The sequence below is a fragment of the Macaca nemestrina genome, chromosome 1 (genome assembly GCF_043159975.1).
Source record: "Macaca nemestrina isolate mMacNem1 chromosome 1, mMacNem.hap1, whole genome shotgun sequence".
Lineage (NCBI taxonomy): Eukaryota > Metazoa > Chordata > Mammalia > Primates > Cercopithecidae > Macaca > Macaca nemestrina.
The window spans coordinates 181,249,392-181,267,130 of record NC_092125.1 but is presented as its reverse complement, the minus strand read 5'-3'; the positions used below and the strand labels follow the sequence as shown (position 1 = coordinate 181,267,130).

The window sequence follows — 17,739 nt, the reverse complement described above, 5'->3', positions numbered from 1 at the left end:
TGGACATCAGCTTTAGAAAGTCTTCTTTTTTTTTTTTCTTTTTTTTTTTTGAGACGGAGTCTCGCTCTGTCGCCCAGCCCAGGCTGGAGTGCAGTGGCGCGATCTCGGCTCACTGCAAGCTCCGCCTCCCGGGTTCACGCCATTCTCCTGCCTCAGCCTCCCGAGTAGCTGGGACTACAGGCGCCCACAACCGCGCCCGGCTAATTTTTTGTATTTTTAGTAGAGACGGGGTTTCACCGTGGTCTCGATCTCCTGACCTTGTGATCCGCCCGCCTCGGCCTCCCAAAGTGCTGGGATTACAGGCGTGAGCCACCGCGCCCGGCCTAGAAAGTCTTCTAATTAAGATTTCCCAATTGCGTTCCAAAGAATAAGATGCTCTCTCAATTTAACTTTAATTCAAACATTTCTCAAGCACACTCAAACATCAGAAGATCCTGATGTGAATACCTTTTCGGTGTTCTGCTAAAGTTCCACAGGAAGCAGAAAAGATGTCCATTGATCTCCTCCTTCCATCTTGCTGTGACACGATTTGTTACCAATATGTAAGTAGCACTCCTGGTTTCTCAGGTGTGTCAAGTGGGACAACAAAACTAACACCACGGCTCTGTGGCCGTACATGCGATACCCACTCTGCCAGTACTCCGTGGGAGATGCAAAGAGGAGTGGGTCTTGTACTTCCCTCAGGAAGTTCAGCTCTTGGCCGTCTGATTCTATACCGTAAAAGGGACTTAACTCAAAAATCACTCTCTACTAGATTCATTTTCAGTCCTAGTGTTCACTTAGGTCCCTTTCTCCATGAATATTCCACAAGGAATAGCATTGAATATAACAGACCTGTCCTCAGATTCCAGCTGTTACTAATCTCTGACCTCAGCATTTGTAACTTTTAAACTAAGAGAGGGATGCTTCGATGGGAAGTAAACCTAGGAGAACCTTACACTTTTCTTTGGCATCTTCATGGGGGTATATAAGGATGACTTCAAGGAAGATCGCAGGTTCCTGGACACAGTTCTGGGTGTTCTCCTTGGAACGGGTAGTGTGGAAGCCTCTTCTTCGTCACTGCTAGATTCTGAAATCTCTGCTGCTGGCAGAATCTCTTTCTCTTCTTGGTCACTTTTACTATGACCTAGAAACCTAAATGGTAGGGACATATTTTTTGCTACTCAGTGTTCAAGTCTAAATAAGAAGAACTCCATAACGTTAGTGTGGATTACAAGCATTGCAGGGTCCTTGTGACCAGACAACATGGGTGCTTGCTACTGAGACACTCTGTTAGGAGCATTATTTATATTATCTCATTAAACCCCTCAACAAATTTATGACATGTATATTATTATATTGTGTAGATGAGGAATTTCAGACTTAGAAAGGTAAATTTGCCTTCCCAAGGTTACACAGATAGTAAATGACAAAGCCCAGGTTCAAATTCAGATCTGTCAGAATCCAAGTTCATGCTCTTAGGCACCCCATCCCACCACCAGTCTTGCTGGACATGATGATTAGGGATGGGAGCCACCTAAGCCCAGGAAGTATTTCTTGCCCCTTCAAACTAAGACACTTATCTGAAACTTAACATAATTCCAGACATGCTAGGTAAAAGGTCAATTTTGTTTTTTGGTTTTTTTTTTTTTTTTTTTTTTTTTGAGACAGAGTCTTGCTCTGTCGCCCGGGCCGGAGTGCAATGGCGGGATCTCAGCTCACTGCAAGCTCCGCCTCCCACGTTTACGCCATTCTCCTGCCTCAGCCTCCTGAGTAGCTGGGACTACAGGACCCCGCCGCCTCGCCCGGCTAGTTTTTTTTGTATTTTTTTAGTAGAGACGGGGTTTCACCGTGTTAGCCAGGATGGTCTCGATCTCCTGACCTCGTGATCTGCCCGTCTCGGCCTCCCAAAGTGCTGGGATTACAGGCTTGAGCCACCGCGCCCGGCCTGGTAAAAAGTCAATTTCAATGGATTGGCAAATAAACAATATAAGAGGCTTTAAGAGATAAGAGTATAGATATCAGAGATGGCAGCAATGTTTCTCTGCCTGCCAAGGAGTAGTCTTACCGAAGCTGCTGCCTAATCCGGTTCATAGACAAGACAGAACTCTTTCTGCGGATATGACGGGGAGTAGAGGTGGCTTCATTCTGAGCTTCTGTTTCTTTTGCATCCCTACAAGAAATCACAGCGAGGTCACAGGAAGCAGTTTTGGACACCAGAGTGTCCAAAAGGCACTAGAAGATAGTCAAGTGGCCTGATTGGCTCCCAGTCTTTTTATATATACTTTGAAAAGACCAAACTTTCTTTTTGCTAATAAGTTGGCAAAACATTATAACTAAAAAGTTATAACTGAAGCTTGACTCAAACCCAGAGTTCAAAGTCTGCCTTAAGCTTATTTAAATCAGACTCACCACCTCCCCAACTAGAAACCAAAATATACTACTCCCAGGGAGAGGTGCTTGTCCTTTTTTGTTTCTGATGCATGTATGAATTTACTATCCACACAGGCTCAAGGTTAGCAGAAATGCAGCTGTATATTCAATATAAAGCATTTATTGAGCAACCTATTATGGAACAGGTGCTGAAGTTTCTAGGTAGCAAATACTACAAATTGTAACTTCTGGCTTGTTGCATTTTTATTTGTACAGCAAAGTTTGTTCTAAATGTCTTATCTTTTTGTACAGTTTGTATTTGAGAATAGTCTCCAGTTAAAAAATGAGTCCTAGCCAGAGCAATCAGACAAGACAAAGAAATAAAGGGCATCCGAATTAAAAAAGAGTATGTCAAACTGTTCATGTTCACCAATGATACGATCATATACCTAGAAAACCCTAAAGACTCATCCAAAAAGGTCCTAGATCTGATACATTGCTGAAAGAAATCAGAGATGACACAAACAAATGGAAACACATCCCATGCTCATGGATGGGTAGAATCAATATTGTGAAATGACCACACTGCAAAAGCAATCTACAGATTCAACATATTCAATGCAATTCCTATCAAAATACTATCATCATTCTTCACAGAACTAAAAAAAAAACACTAAAATTCATATGGACCAAAAAAGAAAGCCCTCATAGACAAAGCAATACTAAGCAAAAAGAAAAATGTGGAGGCATCACATTACCTGACTTCAAACTATAACTTCAAGGATATAGTTACCAAAACAAAATGGTACTGGTATAAAAATAGGCACGTAGACCAATGGAACAGAACAGAGAACCCAGAAATAAAGCCAAATATAGCCAACTGATCTTCGACAAAGCAAGCAAAAACATAAAGTGGGAAAAGGACACCCTATTCAACAAATGGTGCTGGAATAACTGGCAAGCCACATGTAGAAGAATGAAACTGGGGCCAGCCGTGGTGGCTCATGCCTGTAATCCCAGCACTTTGGGAGGTCGAGGTGGGTGGATCACCTGAGGTCAGGAGTTTGAGAGATTAGTCTCTACTGAAAATACAAAAAATTAGCTGGGCGGTGGCAGATGCCTATAATCCCAGCTACTTGGGAGGCTGAGGCAGGAGAATTGCTTGAACCCGCAAGGTTGCAGTAATCCAAGATCGTGCCATTGCACTCCAGCCTGGACAACAAGAGCGCAACTCTGTCTCCAAAAAAAGAAAAAAAAAAAAAAGAAGAATGAAACTGGATCCTCATCTCTCATCTTATACAAAAATCAACTAAAGATGGATCAGAGACTTAAATCTAAAACCTGAAACCATAAAAAATCTAGAAGATAATGGGTAGGCGTGGTGGTTCACGCCTGTAATCTCAGTACTTTGGGAAGCTGAGGCAGGTGGGTCACAAGGTCAGGAGTTCAATACCAGTCTGGCCAATATGGTGAAACCCCGTCTCTACCAAAAATACAAAAATTAGCCAGGTGTGGTGGCACGCGCCAGTAGTCCCAGCTACTTGGGAGGCTGAAGCAGAAGAATTGCTTGAACCTGGGAAGCAGAGGTTGCAGTGAGCCGAGATCATGCCACTGCACTCCAGCCTGGGCGTCAGAGTGAGACTCCGTCTCAAAAAAAAAAAAAAAAAAAAATCTAGAAAAAAGAAATTCTAACATTGGAAAAAGTCTTCTAGACATTGTTAGGCAAAGAATTAATGACTTAGAAAGCAAAAGCAAATGCAACAAAAACAACAATAAATAAATGGGACCTAATGATACTAAAAAGCTTCTGCACAGCAAAAGAAATAATCAGCAGACTATAAACAGACAATCCACAGAGTTGGAGAAAATATTTGCAAACTATGCATCCATCAAAGGACTAATATCCAGAATCTACAAGGAACTCAAACAAATCAGCAAGAAAAAAACAAATAATCCCATCAAAAAGTGGGCAAAAAGCCAGGTGCGGTGGCTCACACCTGTAATCCCAGCACTCTGGGAGGCTGAGGTGAGTTGATCACTGGAGGTAGGAGTTTGAGACTAGCCTGGCCAACATGGTGAAATCCCGCCTCTACTAAAATACAAAAATTAGTCGGGCGTGGTGGCAAGTGCCTGTAGTCCCAGCTACTCAGGAGGTTGAGGCAGGAGAATTGCTAGAACTCAGGAGGCGGAGGTTGTAGTGAGCCAAGTTTGCACCACTGTACTGTAGCTTGGGCAACAGATCAAGACTCCCTCTCAAAAAAAACAAAAGGGAAAAAAAGTAGGCAAAGGACATGAATAGACAATTCTCAAAAGAAGGTACAGAAACAGCCAGCAAACATATGAAAAAAATATTCAACAGCACTAATGATCAGGGAAATGCAAATTAAAACCACAATGAAATACCACCTTATTCCTGTTAGAATGGCCATAATTTAAAAAGCAAAAAATAATAGATGTTAGTGTGCATGCAGTGAAAAAGGAACACTTCTACACTACTGGTGGGAATGTACAGTTGTACAACCACTATAGAAAACACTGTGGAGATTCCTTAAAGAACTAAAAGTAGATCCACCATTTGATTCAGCAATCCCACTTCTGGGTATCTACCCAAAGGAAAAGAAGTCATTATATTAAAAAAAGACACATGCACACGCATGTTTATAGCAGCACAATTTGCAATGGCAAAAATATGGAACCAGCCTAAATGCCCATCAACCAACGAGTGGATGAAGAAAATGTGGTATATATTTATCATGGAATACTACTCAGCCATAAAACAATGAAATAATGGCATTTCCAGCAACTTGGATGGAGTTGAGACCATTATTCTAAGTGAAGTAACTTGGGAATGGAAAATCAAATATCACATATCCTCACTTATAAGTGGGAGCTAAGCTATGAGGATGCATAGGCATAAGAATGATATAAGGGACTTTGGGGACTCAAGGGGAAGGGTGGAAGAGGGGTGAGAAATAAAAGACTACATATCGGGTACAATGTACACTGGTCAGGTGACAAGTGCAACAAAACCTCAGAAATCACCACTTAAAAACTTACCCATGTAACCAAAAACCACCTGTTCCCCAAAAACTATTGAAATAAAATTAAACAACAATGAAAAACTGCCTTAAAAAATGACTGTTAAAATGTGGCAAAAAGCCACAGGAACTAATGAAATCCCAAACTGGATAGCAATGCAGGTTTGGGAAGTTGTCTTCTATAGCAATGATCCCCAAATAACAGCTCGGGTATATTGGAATCATCTGAATAGCATTTCCAAATATAGATTCCTAGGACCAGTGCTTGGAGTCTGACTCACCAGGTGTGGGAAGAGGCCTAGAAATCTGTATTTTAAGAAAGCTCCCCAATAATTCTGTGACATAGGTTTTTCAACTACTGTTCTAACTTTTTTGACTATGACCCACACACTTCACATGATGTGAAGGATTTCAGTTTGCTCTGTGGGTAATGTCCCTGGTCACCTCTTTTTGATGTTTTCTGGTTTCAGAATCACAGATGGCATCACTGAAGATTTCTGTCCCCCTCTGATAGGGGTAAGTATTCTCTCCTCTTTAATGTCTATGGTTTTCGAAGCTGGAATTCGGGTTCTCAGGATTATGCAACGTTTGGGTGAAGCCTCATCATCCTCAGTATAACAGAGTCCAGTCTCTCTGGTTTTCTCTGGGGCTTTCAGAGCTGGAGACAAGGTCTGAAGTTTATCAGGCTGAGATCTCTTAGAAGGTGAGGTGATCTCCGAGAAGGCCACTTTCCGTTTCATTCTTCCTGGAGAATCCAAGGAGGCACGTGAAGTCTGCTGGGACATCTGAGGGTTACCTAAGCCCAAGATAAATCACCACAGACAATGTGTAAGTTTTTAACCTAACAACATACAAACCCGCAATCTCATTACAGCCAAATTCTGCCACCAAGTTATACGTAAAACATGAATTAGCTATATTTTTAATCATTCCAGGCTTTCTTTCTCCAGCCCGGGTAGCTCTAATAATTTTTCATCTCTCACCTAAATTTTAGGAGTGATTTTCCTAGTTAGAACCATAAGTCAACTTTTAAGTCAGCTTTTGCAGATAAACGGGATAAGTCTTCTCTCATCTCTACCAGGTTTCCCTGAAATAACCTATCAGAACAGTGGGTCTCAATTGGGGTAACATCACACGCCTTCAATCCTAACTCAATGACATTTGAAGAAATTTATACTAGAGATGCTATCAAGTAACAATGATTACTTGATAGCACAATAACCCAGATTGTATCTGCCACTGGAGAGAAGTGGGGTTCCTGGGAACAATCCACTGGGTTCTGTGAATACACAAAACTGTGTGGAATTGCTCCTCCCTCACGAGGACCACAGCACCAAGGACCCCAACTGCCCATTTGCAGATACCAACTGTGCAGTTAAAAAGGCAGGCATGTGATGGGGGCTAAGGTTAAACAAAAGTTGAATGAGGCTCAACCCTGGTTCCAATACACAAAACACTCTAGTCTAACGGATGATATACAAGACTGCCTATTGGCCGGGCGCGGTGGCTCAAGCCTGTAATCCCAGCACTTTGGGAGGCCGAGGCGGGCGGATCACAAGGTCAGGAGATCGAGACCACAGTGAAACCCCGTCTCTACTAAAAATACAAAAAAAAAAATTAGCCGGGCGCGGTGGCGGGCGCCTGTAGTCCTAGCTACTCAGGAGGCTGAGGCAGGAGAATGGCGTGAACCCAGGAGGCGGAGCTTGCAGTGAGCAGAGATCGCGCCACTGCACTCCAGCCTGGGCAACAGCGTGAGACTCCGTCTCAAAAAAAAAAAAAAAAAAAAAAAAAAAAAAAAAAAAAAGACTGCCTATTATATTATATAAAGTGAAATAAGTGTCCAGAAGCACATGAGTGCTCATAAAGATGGCTTTTGAGATATATCTTGAAAGAAAGGTAAAATTTCAACAGAGTTGAAAGATGAAGAAGAGAGGACATAAGGAAAAAAAAAAGAAAAACCCCCCCATTTCTTTTTTTTTCTTTTTTCTTTTTCTTGAGACAGAATCTCGCTCTGTCGCCCAGGCTGCAGCGCAATAGTGTGATCTCAGCTCACTGCAACCTGTGCCTCCCGGGTTCAAGCAATTCTCCTGCTCAGCCTCCTGAGTAGCTGGGATTACAGGCACATGCTGCCACACCCGCCTAATTTTTTGCATTTTTAGTAGAGACGGGGTTTCACCATGTTGGCCAGGCTGGTCTTGAATGCCTGACCTCAGTCGATCCACCTGCCTCGGCCTCCAAAAGTGTTGGGATTACAGGCATGAGCCACCGGCCCCAGTCAGCCCCTTCATTTCTGAAGGTGATATTACAGATTAGTTAATATTTTTGCAGCATTTTCTGTTTTGTACTTTACATTTAGTTCCTAAAACACATAGTGTACTATAGAGCTATCAAGAATACAAGTAACTTATACTTGAAGAACTTGACACCTACACAAAAAATTCAAAAAGGATGAATGACTATATATGACAAGTGAGGATGAGCCTCAGAAAGGCTGTGGAGTGAGTTTCAGATACATTGTAAGGGGAAAAAGCAAGTTGGAAAAGAATATATCCAGTATGCTACCCTATTGGTAAGAAAATGAAAAATAAAAATATATGCGTGTCTGTACATAGGTATACATATATGCATACACATCTGCTGATTCTTCCAAAAGGAAACATACGAAAGATAAACCAGAAAGTAAAACAATTAATTAACATGTAGAAAGTGGGGTAAGCAGAGTGGGAAGGTAAGGAAAGGAGTAGTGCTTTTCTAGGTAGATTTAAGTAGTTTTGACTCGAATGATATTAATGTTTCACATATTTAAAAAATTAAATAAAAAATGGGTGAAGTCTTAAAATGAAACACAAACTCTGATAGCTGGGCATGGTGGCTCATGCCTGTAATCCCAGCACTTTGGGAGGCCAAGGCGGGTGGATCACTTGAGCCCAGGAGTTTGAGACCAGCCTGGGCAACATGGCAAGACCCTCTTGCTACAAAAAATTAAAATAAAATTAGCCAGGCATAGTGGTATGCACTTGTAGTCCCACCTACTTGGGAGACTGAGGTAGGAGGATCATTTGAGCTCAGGAGGTCAAGCCTACAATAAGTCATGATTGTGCCATTGCATTCCAACCTGGGTGACACAGCAAGACTCTGTCTCAAAAAACAAAAACAAAAAAACCCAGAAAATAGAGCCAAGTGCAGTGACCTACCCTTGTAGTCCCCGCTACTGGGGAGGCTGAGGCAAGAGGATTGCTTGAGCTTGATCACTTGAGTTCCAGGCTATAGTGCACTATGATCACTAACTCAATACTGTCCCATAAATGAACATTTTTATCACATAATCCTTTAGCCCCAGTATTGCCCACTGTGATCCCTTCCACAACTTACTGCCAAGCTCCAGCCTCTTCCTGGCTCTTGGGGTAAGAGGACGGGTAGGAGTTTGGCGAGATTTGGAGGCAGAGTGCCTTGATTCAATCCTTTTGGCCACATGTTCTGCTGGGGTCCAAGAAGGGCTTTCTGCACTCTCACTCTTTGCTCCCACGGGCTTCTGGCACTTGGCTGCACTCTCTTGTGGTTTATTCAACTCCGCAAATAGTTCTGAGGACAGTGGCCTGAACTTCTTCTCATTCCAGGAGAGTTTCACAAAGAGAGTCTTCTCATTTTTCAGATTCGTCGGTACCACATCCTTTGGGGCTAAAGGTATCACCTGAATTCAGAAGTACAGGTAAGCAGGAAGAGATGAGCCCCAAGACAGCCAAGGAGTATGCAATCAGAGCTACAATTAAAAACATTTAAGTCCACATCTGTACCTAAAATGTTACCTTTCCAATCTAAAGAGGCACAGACATGGCATAACATATTGCTAGAAAAACACATAAGAATAATGAGTATTGGCCGGGCGCGGTGGCTCAAGCCTGTAATCCCAGCACTTTGGGAGGCCGAGACGGGCGGATCACGAGGTCAGGAGATCGAGACCATCCTGGCTAACACCGTGAAACCCCGTCTCTACTAAAAATACAAAAAACTAGCCGGGCGAGGTGGCGGGCGCCTGTAGTCCCAGCTACTCCGGAGGCTGAGGCAGGAGAATGGCGTAAACCCGGGAGGCGGAGCTTGCAGTGAGCTGAGATCCGGCCACTGCACTCCAGCCCGGGCTACAGAGCAAGACTCCGTCTCAAAAAAAAAAAAAAAAAAAAAAAAGAATAATGAGTATTTACTGAGTATTTACTCATTTAATCATTAATGGCTTTAAAGACATCAATGAAATATATAAATTATTCCTTTCATTTTAAAACATGTTTATTGTTCACCTCTCAATTCCTATTATTATCAACCTAGTTCAAATACACATCATCTCCCTCCTGGGTTATTTTCACAGATTCCTCCTAGCTGATATTCTTATACCCTACCATTGCTTTCTTTTCCAGTCCATTCTGTTCACCTATGCCAAGTTTCCCCACCAACTTATCTAAACATGCTCTCCTGCTCAACAGCCAATAATGACTCCCACTGTTGCAAGACCAAATTACTTAAACTACTTTTTCAATGCCTTCTAAGATCTGGCCTCGTTTTACCTGCAGAGTGTGCAATACTGCTTGAAGTGGTCTTGTCACAGTCCTGCTATTCCCACCACTGTGCTCCTGCCCAGATGCCCCAAGCCCTGTGCCTCTCTGTGTATACTCATCCTGCTGCCTCAACTTCTGCCTCTGCCTCACAATCCTTTAGCTTTCTCTCCTTCACTCATTTAACTCAAAGATAAATTACAATAATCACGCCAGACGAGAGTCTCTGCCCTAACGCTCAATGAACCACAGAATCAGCATACAACCACACCTCACGCCACAACCTAATCCCATGTTGGGGAGCCTGAAGTCACTTCAGGAAAATCTCATAACCAGTGACTTACTTCAGCGTGCAAACCAGTCGCTCATTAGCACCTGATTTATTATGAAATCTTGTCATACAAATTTGTCTGTAGCAACCAGCACTCTTTGTACTGATTTATTCAAGGTGCAGTCCTCGTTTAAGCCAGCATATTCAGCCTCACAATGCTCTACGCATGCCACAGTCATAGCTAAATATAACATCCACCTGACATACATCTGCTAATTCCTGCTCATCCCTCAGGTCACAACCCAAATGTCACTTCTTGCAGGAGGCTCCTAACACATGATATGTGCTCTCAATAAATATTTGTTGAGATGAAATAGACAGGCAAGCACAGAAGATGACAGAAAATAATATATTCCCCATGGGGTAAATTAGAGCCGGTAATATTTCTGGGGTCATGCAGTTCAGGAGGCAGACAGAAATAAGCTTCAAGGTAGAACCAAGGATTGTGACATCACCTACCCGAACAAGGCCAATGATGGTCTCCACATTAATGTTGTTGTCACAGGCCGGGTAATCATACCAGAATATTTCCTGTGCACCAGGCTTCCGGCCCAACAAATGCCGTTTACAGGCAGGGACTTCACAGAATCGGACAAACCACTGTACTCGAGCACGTTTCTTATGAGGAGGATCAGAATCTAGAAGGAATTCGGTGGAAAGGGAAAGGTTAAGACAACTCAAGGACACTTTACTGGGCAATTCCTATGTGCCAGACACTGTGCTTAGCCCTTGATGTGTGTAGTTTTGTTTCGTTTTTTCAGACAGTCTCTGTCACACAGGCTAGAGTGCAGTGGCCCCATCTTGGCTCACTGCAACCTCCGCCTCCGGGGTTCAAGCGATTCTGCTGCCCTAGCCTCCTGAGTAGCTGGGATTATAGGTCCCTGCCATCCTACCTGGCTAATTTTTATATTTTTAGTAGAGACGAGGTTTCACCATGTTGGCCAGGATGGTCTCAAACTCATGACTTCATGTGATCTGCCTACCTTGGCCTCCCAAAGTGCTGAAATCACAGGCATAAGCCACCATGTCTGGCCAACATTTTTCTATTTATTTTTTTGAGACGGAATCTTGTTCTGCCCCCCAGGCTGGAGTGCAGTGGCGTGATCTCGGCTCACCGCAACCTCTGCCTCCCTAGTTCAGGAGATTCTCCTGGCTCAACCTCCCAAGTAGCTGGGACCACAGGCCCCTGCCACCACGCCTAGCTAATTTTTATATTTTTAGTAGAGATGGGGTTTCACCATGTTGGCCAGGCTGGTCTCAAACCCTTGACCTCAAGTGATCCGCCCGCCTTGGCCTTTCAAAGTGCTGGGATTACAGGAATGATCCACAGTGCCTGGCCCAACATGTGTTACCTTTTTTTTTTTTGAGACAGAGTCTTACTCTCACTCTGTCAGCTAGACTGGAGTGCAGTGGCTTGATCTTGGCTCACTGCAAGCTCTGCCTCCCAGGTTCACGCCATTATCCTGCCTCAGCCTCCCAAATAGCTGGGATTACAGGCACCCGCCACCACGCCCGGCTAATTTTTTTTTGCGTTTTTAGTAGAGATGGGGTTTCACCGTGTTAGCCAGGACGGTCTCAATCTCCTGACCTTGTGATCTGCCTGCCTCGGCCTCCCAAAGTGCTGGGATTACAGGCGTTAGCCACCACACCCGGCCGATCTTTAATCCTTCTTTTTTTTCTTTTCTTTTTTTTTTTTTTTTTTTTGAGACGGAGTCTGGCTCTGTCGCCCAGGCTGGAGTGCAGTGGCCGGATCTCAGCTCACTGCAAGCTCCGCCTCCCGGGTTTACGCCATTCTCCTGCCTCAGCCTCCGGAGTAGCTGGGACCACAGGCGCCCGCCACCTCGCCCGGCTAGTTTTTTGTATTTTTTAGTAGAGACGGGGTTTCACCGTGTTAGCCAGGATGGTCTCGATCTCCTGACCTTGCGATCCGCCCGTCTCAGCCTCCCAAAGTGCTGGGATTACAGGCTTGAGCCACCGCGCCCGGCTCTTTAATCCTTCTAATAACCCTACAAGGTAGGTACTACAGCTATCCCCCTTTTCAGGCAAAGAAATCAAGTGATGAGGACCTTAAAGGAGTTTGTCAAAGGTCACATGACCAACTGCAGCAATCTAATTCCAGCCCACACACCCGCTCTTCTGGGGTTGCTCCATTTCCTAATGGTGCTATCAGCCAGCAAAGGAATGACAAAAAGGCCTCTGAGAGGAGCTACTCTAAACACAGGCAATGAACAAATAAAAATCAGTGACTATAAAGACAGAATCAAACAGTAGCAAAACAAAAATCCTACAAAAAGTTGGTCAGGTGTGGCGGCTCACGCCTGTAATCCCAGCACTTTGGGAGGCAGATCGTGAGGTCAGGAGCTCGAGACCATCCTGGCTAACACAGTGAAACCCTGTCTCTACTAAAAATACAAAAAATTAGCTGAGCGTGGTGGCGGGTGCCTGAAGTCCCAGCTACTTGGGAGGCTGAGGCAGGAGAATGGCTTGAATCCAGGAGGCGGAGCTTGCAGTGAGCCGAGATGGTGCCACTGCACTCCAGCCTGGGCGGCAAGAGCAAGACTGTCTCAAAAAAAAAAAAAATTAGCTGGGTGTGGTGGCAGGTGCCTGTCATCCCAGCTACTCGGGAGGCTGAGGCAGGAGAATTGTTTGAACCCAGGAGGTTGAGGTTGCATGAGCTGAGATCGCGCCACTGCACTCCAGTCTGGGCGACAGAGCATGATTCTGTCACACACACACACACACACACACACACACACACACAAAAGAATTACAGCATCAACCACTGAGATGACTTCTGGCAAATGCATGCTTGCAATCTTCAGCTTTATTATTACCGCATACGATTTGCATCACTCCACACCAGCAATAGCTCCAACTGAAAGAACACTCACTACTGCCATCATCATCATCTCTTCTCTTGTTAGCTTTCTTCAGAGAAAGACTAAAGCCATCCAATGGAGCACCAAGAGAGGATTCTAGAATCTATACACCGAAAACCGTGATTCTGATGTGCTGCCTCTATTAGACATTAGTTTGATGAGGTTTTTCTCCATACTTCAAAGTATGTCAAAGAGAAAGTATGTCAAAGATCCCCCTTATCTATGTGCAGTACTCTCCCCTTATCTGCTGAGGGTATGCGCCAAGACCAGTAGATGTTTGAACCTGCAGGTACTGCCACTAACCCTGTATATGCTGTGCTTTTTCCTGTACATACATACTGTACAGCACGGATACACTGGACAAAGGGATGACTCACATTCCAAGTGGGACAGCGTGAGATTTCACCACATTACTCACAATGGCACACAATTTAAAGCTTATGACTTATTTCTGGAATCTTCCATTTACCATTTTTGGACTACGGTTGTCATCAGGTAACTGAAATCGCAGAAACTGAAACCATGGATAAGGGGGACTATAGTAATGTAAAACATCTTTATCCACTCAGTCTATCAGTTCCTTCTCTTGAGCATACAGACTACCATAGGATTACCTAATGACCATGCCATTCTTCTGTCTCTTGAACGAGGCAGTTTTGGATAGTTTCAAATTGCTGTCTTCCTAACCCTCCTTGTGGAGCCGTGCCCAGCTCCCACATTTCTGTGCTCTCCTCTTGTTTTGCAGAGGGTTAGAAGGTCAGCAAATCAGCTAAGGCTTTCAATGTGGGCTTGTAGGCTCTGGTTGATGCCACCTTCCATTTTGCTCCTCCAGCCTAGGGGCAGTAGTGGCTTCCTGCACTTACTCATCTCTGGGAAATGTCACCTTTTCTTCTAGCCTTTCCAACACTAACACACAAGTTCCTCTGGGTAAAACACCTTAAGCGTTTTTGTTCTCCCTGACTGAAGCCCCAACTGCTACACCTTCGAAATCCAACTTACCTCTTCATTTATAACGAAGTAGCACTTGCAAAATGTATTACCAACCTTCATGTCAAAATTAAAGGACACATCTCTATCATAGTGCAAATTAACTGTTTTTTCCTTCTCTTCCTCCCAAATTCATCCATTCTCTCCAGCCCCCCCAATTCTGCCTTAATAGCCATTCTTATCTCCCCAAATAATGAAAAAGTTAAATTACTGAGCCTTCCAGTTCCATTTTACTCAATACTGCTTTGGTGAGTAAAGAAGTTTTCTAGATGGAAGAAGATGCAGCTAGTTCTTACGTGATCCCACCTCAGTCTAATGTGCCCTGCACACTGCTGTGAACAAAAGAGTCAACAATCTCCCCACCTCTCAATCATTCATGACAAGGAACGGTTTATTATTCCAGTCCCAAACTCACCATCTTCGAACAATTCAAGCAATTTAGCAACATACGGGTTTTCATCATCGTCCCCTTCAATCAACACAAACTGTCCAATCTGGATGTGAATCTCGGTGGAACAACCTTCTGTTTTCACACACATTTCTCTAGAAGTAACAGAGAAGCACATTAGGAAATAACTTAAAGTGGGTCAAGCTCTTCAGATCCCCTGGGCACAAAGAAGAGGGCTCTCCAATCCCCTGATATCTTTCTGCTGACCAACTCTCCTACTGGGAAACCAATTCGCCCAGTTATATTTCAGAATAGGCAAAGTGGGTTGAATGAATTGTTTTAGCTGAGTAATGAATCCAAAGGTCTTATTATGAACCCTAATTCCTCTCAGTTATTGACAAACAACAACAAATGCTTCCCACAACAAATGTTTCCCAAGGCTGTCAAGCTGCTCAGTAACAATGTCAAATTGTCAGAGATCTCCAGGGCTGGGAAAGACACAGTAAAAACATCTATCATCTCGTTATCATCAAAAGTTATACAGAACTCACCTTAAATAGACATGACATTATCATACATATAAAATTTTATGAGCCTACCATAATTTTGCCTCATCACTAACTGCTATATTTATCCCATCACCTTCTTGCATCAAACAAAACCCCTCCTTACAATCAGTTCTAATCTCCTGTTCATTCATTGTCAATCTGTAGTAATTAGAACAGGCTAGATACAAGTTGACTGTTTAGCTTGAGAAGCTGTATTTCCAGGACAACCAAAGGATCCCATCACTCACCTATAGGTTTGGTAGTGCAGTTTTCGATCCAACAATGGCCTGCCAACCCATGAATAAGTTTTTCTGGTCTTCAGTCTTGTGGGGTAGTGTGCCATGGCTCCTGTGGAAGAATCCAAACTCTGAGTTACCACGATAAATATTTGGTATTTATCTGATGGATTCTAAGACATAGTCCCTGCCTTCAAATGAGTTCAGACTTATTTTCTGCCCCTGCTACACTCCCATATGTTTTAGACTAAGAAAACATTTTATTTGAAGTCATGGTCTATGAAGATAACACACAGGCAATTTAGTATCATCTGTGTCCATCTTGTACTATGCCTTATCTCTTCCCATCCAGGAAAACAGAAAGGTCAATTCCTAAGAAATGAAACTATAACATTTAGAAATACTAGGAATAAGGCACAATAGGTGTAAAACATCTAACAGAGTGAAATTAAAAGACAGTAATACAGGGGTTATAAATGTCTTCATGACACTTATAAAATGCACACAGGGATGAAACATAAATACAAAGGCTGGGCGCAGTGGCTCATGCCTGTAATCCCAGCACTTTAAGAGGCTGAGGCAAGTGGATCACTTGAGGTCAGGAGTTCGGTACCAGCCTGGCCAACATGGTGAAACCCCGTCTCTACTAAAAATACAAAAATTAGGTGGGTGTGGTGGTAGGCGAATCACTTGAACCCGGGAGGTGGAGGTTGCAGTGAGCCGAGATCGCAACACTGTACTCTAGCCTGGGCGACAGAGCAGAACTCTGTCTCAAAAAAAGAAAGGTAGATGTTAATTATCACTTCAAGGTGATAACTTGTCCTATCTTATACAGGATGGCACAGCCTTAACTCCAACCCTAAAAAGCCAGATTGCAATTACTGTGCTCTTAACTACTTCACCTTACAACACATTGTGTGAAATTGGATAATGTGAATATGTAACTGACAGCTTGCTTTTGGTGTATTTATTATTATAATAAATCAGGCTTCCCAGCCACTGACTGAGCATTGTGGATTGGGCCTCAATTTGCTTACCCACAAAATGGAGAGAATAGAATCTTCCTTTTATTCAACCAATATTGATTAAGTACCCATCGTGTGCCAGGCACTATTTTAATATAATGGAAGATTAAGTGAAAAAATGCAAAATGGTAAATCCACTTTCCCACTACCTTAATCCCTTCCATTTATTTGTAAAGTACAGTGGTTTTATTTATTAAGTATCATTTGATGAATATTATGGAACTAACATATAATTCAAGCAAAATTTTGGATTCAATTTCGGCAGATTCACAAACCTCCTAAAGGCCACATATTGCCCTCCATTAAAGTTAAAAACTGTTGCAGAGGGACTTAAACCATTCTGTCATATTGGAAACTCCTTTGGCATTTCCAGCCCACCTAATACAGCAGAGAAGAGGGTACTATTATTCATGCGTTACCGACAACTAGCATCGTATCTAATCATTGCAGTTTCACAAATAGACCAGGGTAAGAATGCTGCTTCCAACTGTCACGGCAGAAGACCCTTCAGTTCCGGGATTAGACAAGAGAAGAAGAGAGCCAGCAGACTTCTCTTCTGAAAACAAGGTGAATGGCAGTCCAGCAGTTAGGAGCTCATCTGAAAAAAAGATCTGGGTAGGAGACCAGACTGCTTAGTCACGAAAAGCGACCTAAGACACGTCCCTCTCTGGGCGCAATTTGCTACGTCCGTAAAATGGGGTAATAATCTCTGCTCCGCCTTCCCTGTAGTGATTCCTACACTATAGCTCAAAGAACGAAGTAAGTCGAGTGCTTTACAAGTGCAGATGGAGGGAAAGTCATCACTGAGCCTCAGGGTACGGAGGGCAGGAGTGCTCCTGCTTCTCGGCTGTTGGCTTCCGCCTTCCCCACTGCAACTCAGTTCCCTGCAGCGCTTTTAGGAATTGCAGTGTGGAACAGAGGAACGCTCTTTAACAGTTCAGAACAGTGCCTGGCACTGAACAGGCGCTGGGTACATGTCAGCTGAAAGAATCAATGAGTGAGTCTACAGAGAACGTCCTCAGTTTCAGAGGTTCCGCTGCGCCTTCCCCCGAGTCCCTCGCAACCCGCGGGACGCCACACTCACCGGGCTCCAAAGCTTCCTCCGGCTAGCCGCAAGCCCTCCGTTTCCTACCGCCTCCGCTTCGAGAGCTCCGGGGGATGCAGCACCTCTAACCTGTACCAGCAGGGCTCCTCCTACAGCTACGGGCCGCACGCCAGGACGAAAGCGTGTGTCTCGCTGGAAATGGAAGGAAGGTGGAAGGAGCAAAGAAAACTTCGCGCCAATCGGCGTGGCCCCGCCCCCAGGCCATCCCTTCGCTGCGTCACCAACTAGTTCGCCCCGCCCACTACGTACACCTAAGAGGGGCGCCTGACGTAAATCCGCTAACATGCAGCCGCCATCATTGATTCG

General features: G+C 43.9%; 1 protein-coding gene across 1 annotated transcript in view; it reads right to left on the bottom strand.

Annotated features, from left to right (window-relative positions):
• Positions 1–17,708, bottom strand: part of LOC105495057 (origin recognition complex subunit 1) — a 33,227-nt gene extending 15,519 nt beyond the window's left edge. Inside the window, exons 1-8 of the mRNA XM_011764210.2 lie at positions 17,413–17,708; positions 15,316–15,415; positions 14,547–14,674; positions 10,725–10,903; positions 8,763–9,081; positions 5,835–6,186; positions 2,048–2,152; positions 939–1,134 (exon numbers count right to left, since the gene is read on the bottom strand). Coding sequence (XP_011762512.2) covers positions 939–1,134; positions 2,048–2,152; positions 5,835–6,186; positions 8,763–9,081; positions 10,725–10,903; positions 14,547–14,674; positions 15,316–15,410 — 1,374 coding nt within the window. The 5' untranslated portion in view covers positions 15,411–15,415; positions 17,413–17,708. The remainder of the gene's footprint in view (positions 1–938; positions 1,135–2,047; positions 2,153–5,834; positions 6,187–8,762; positions 9,082–10,724; positions 10,904–14,546; positions 14,675–15,315; positions 15,416–17,412) is intronic.
• Positions 17,709–17,739: the final 31 nt, after the last annotated feature.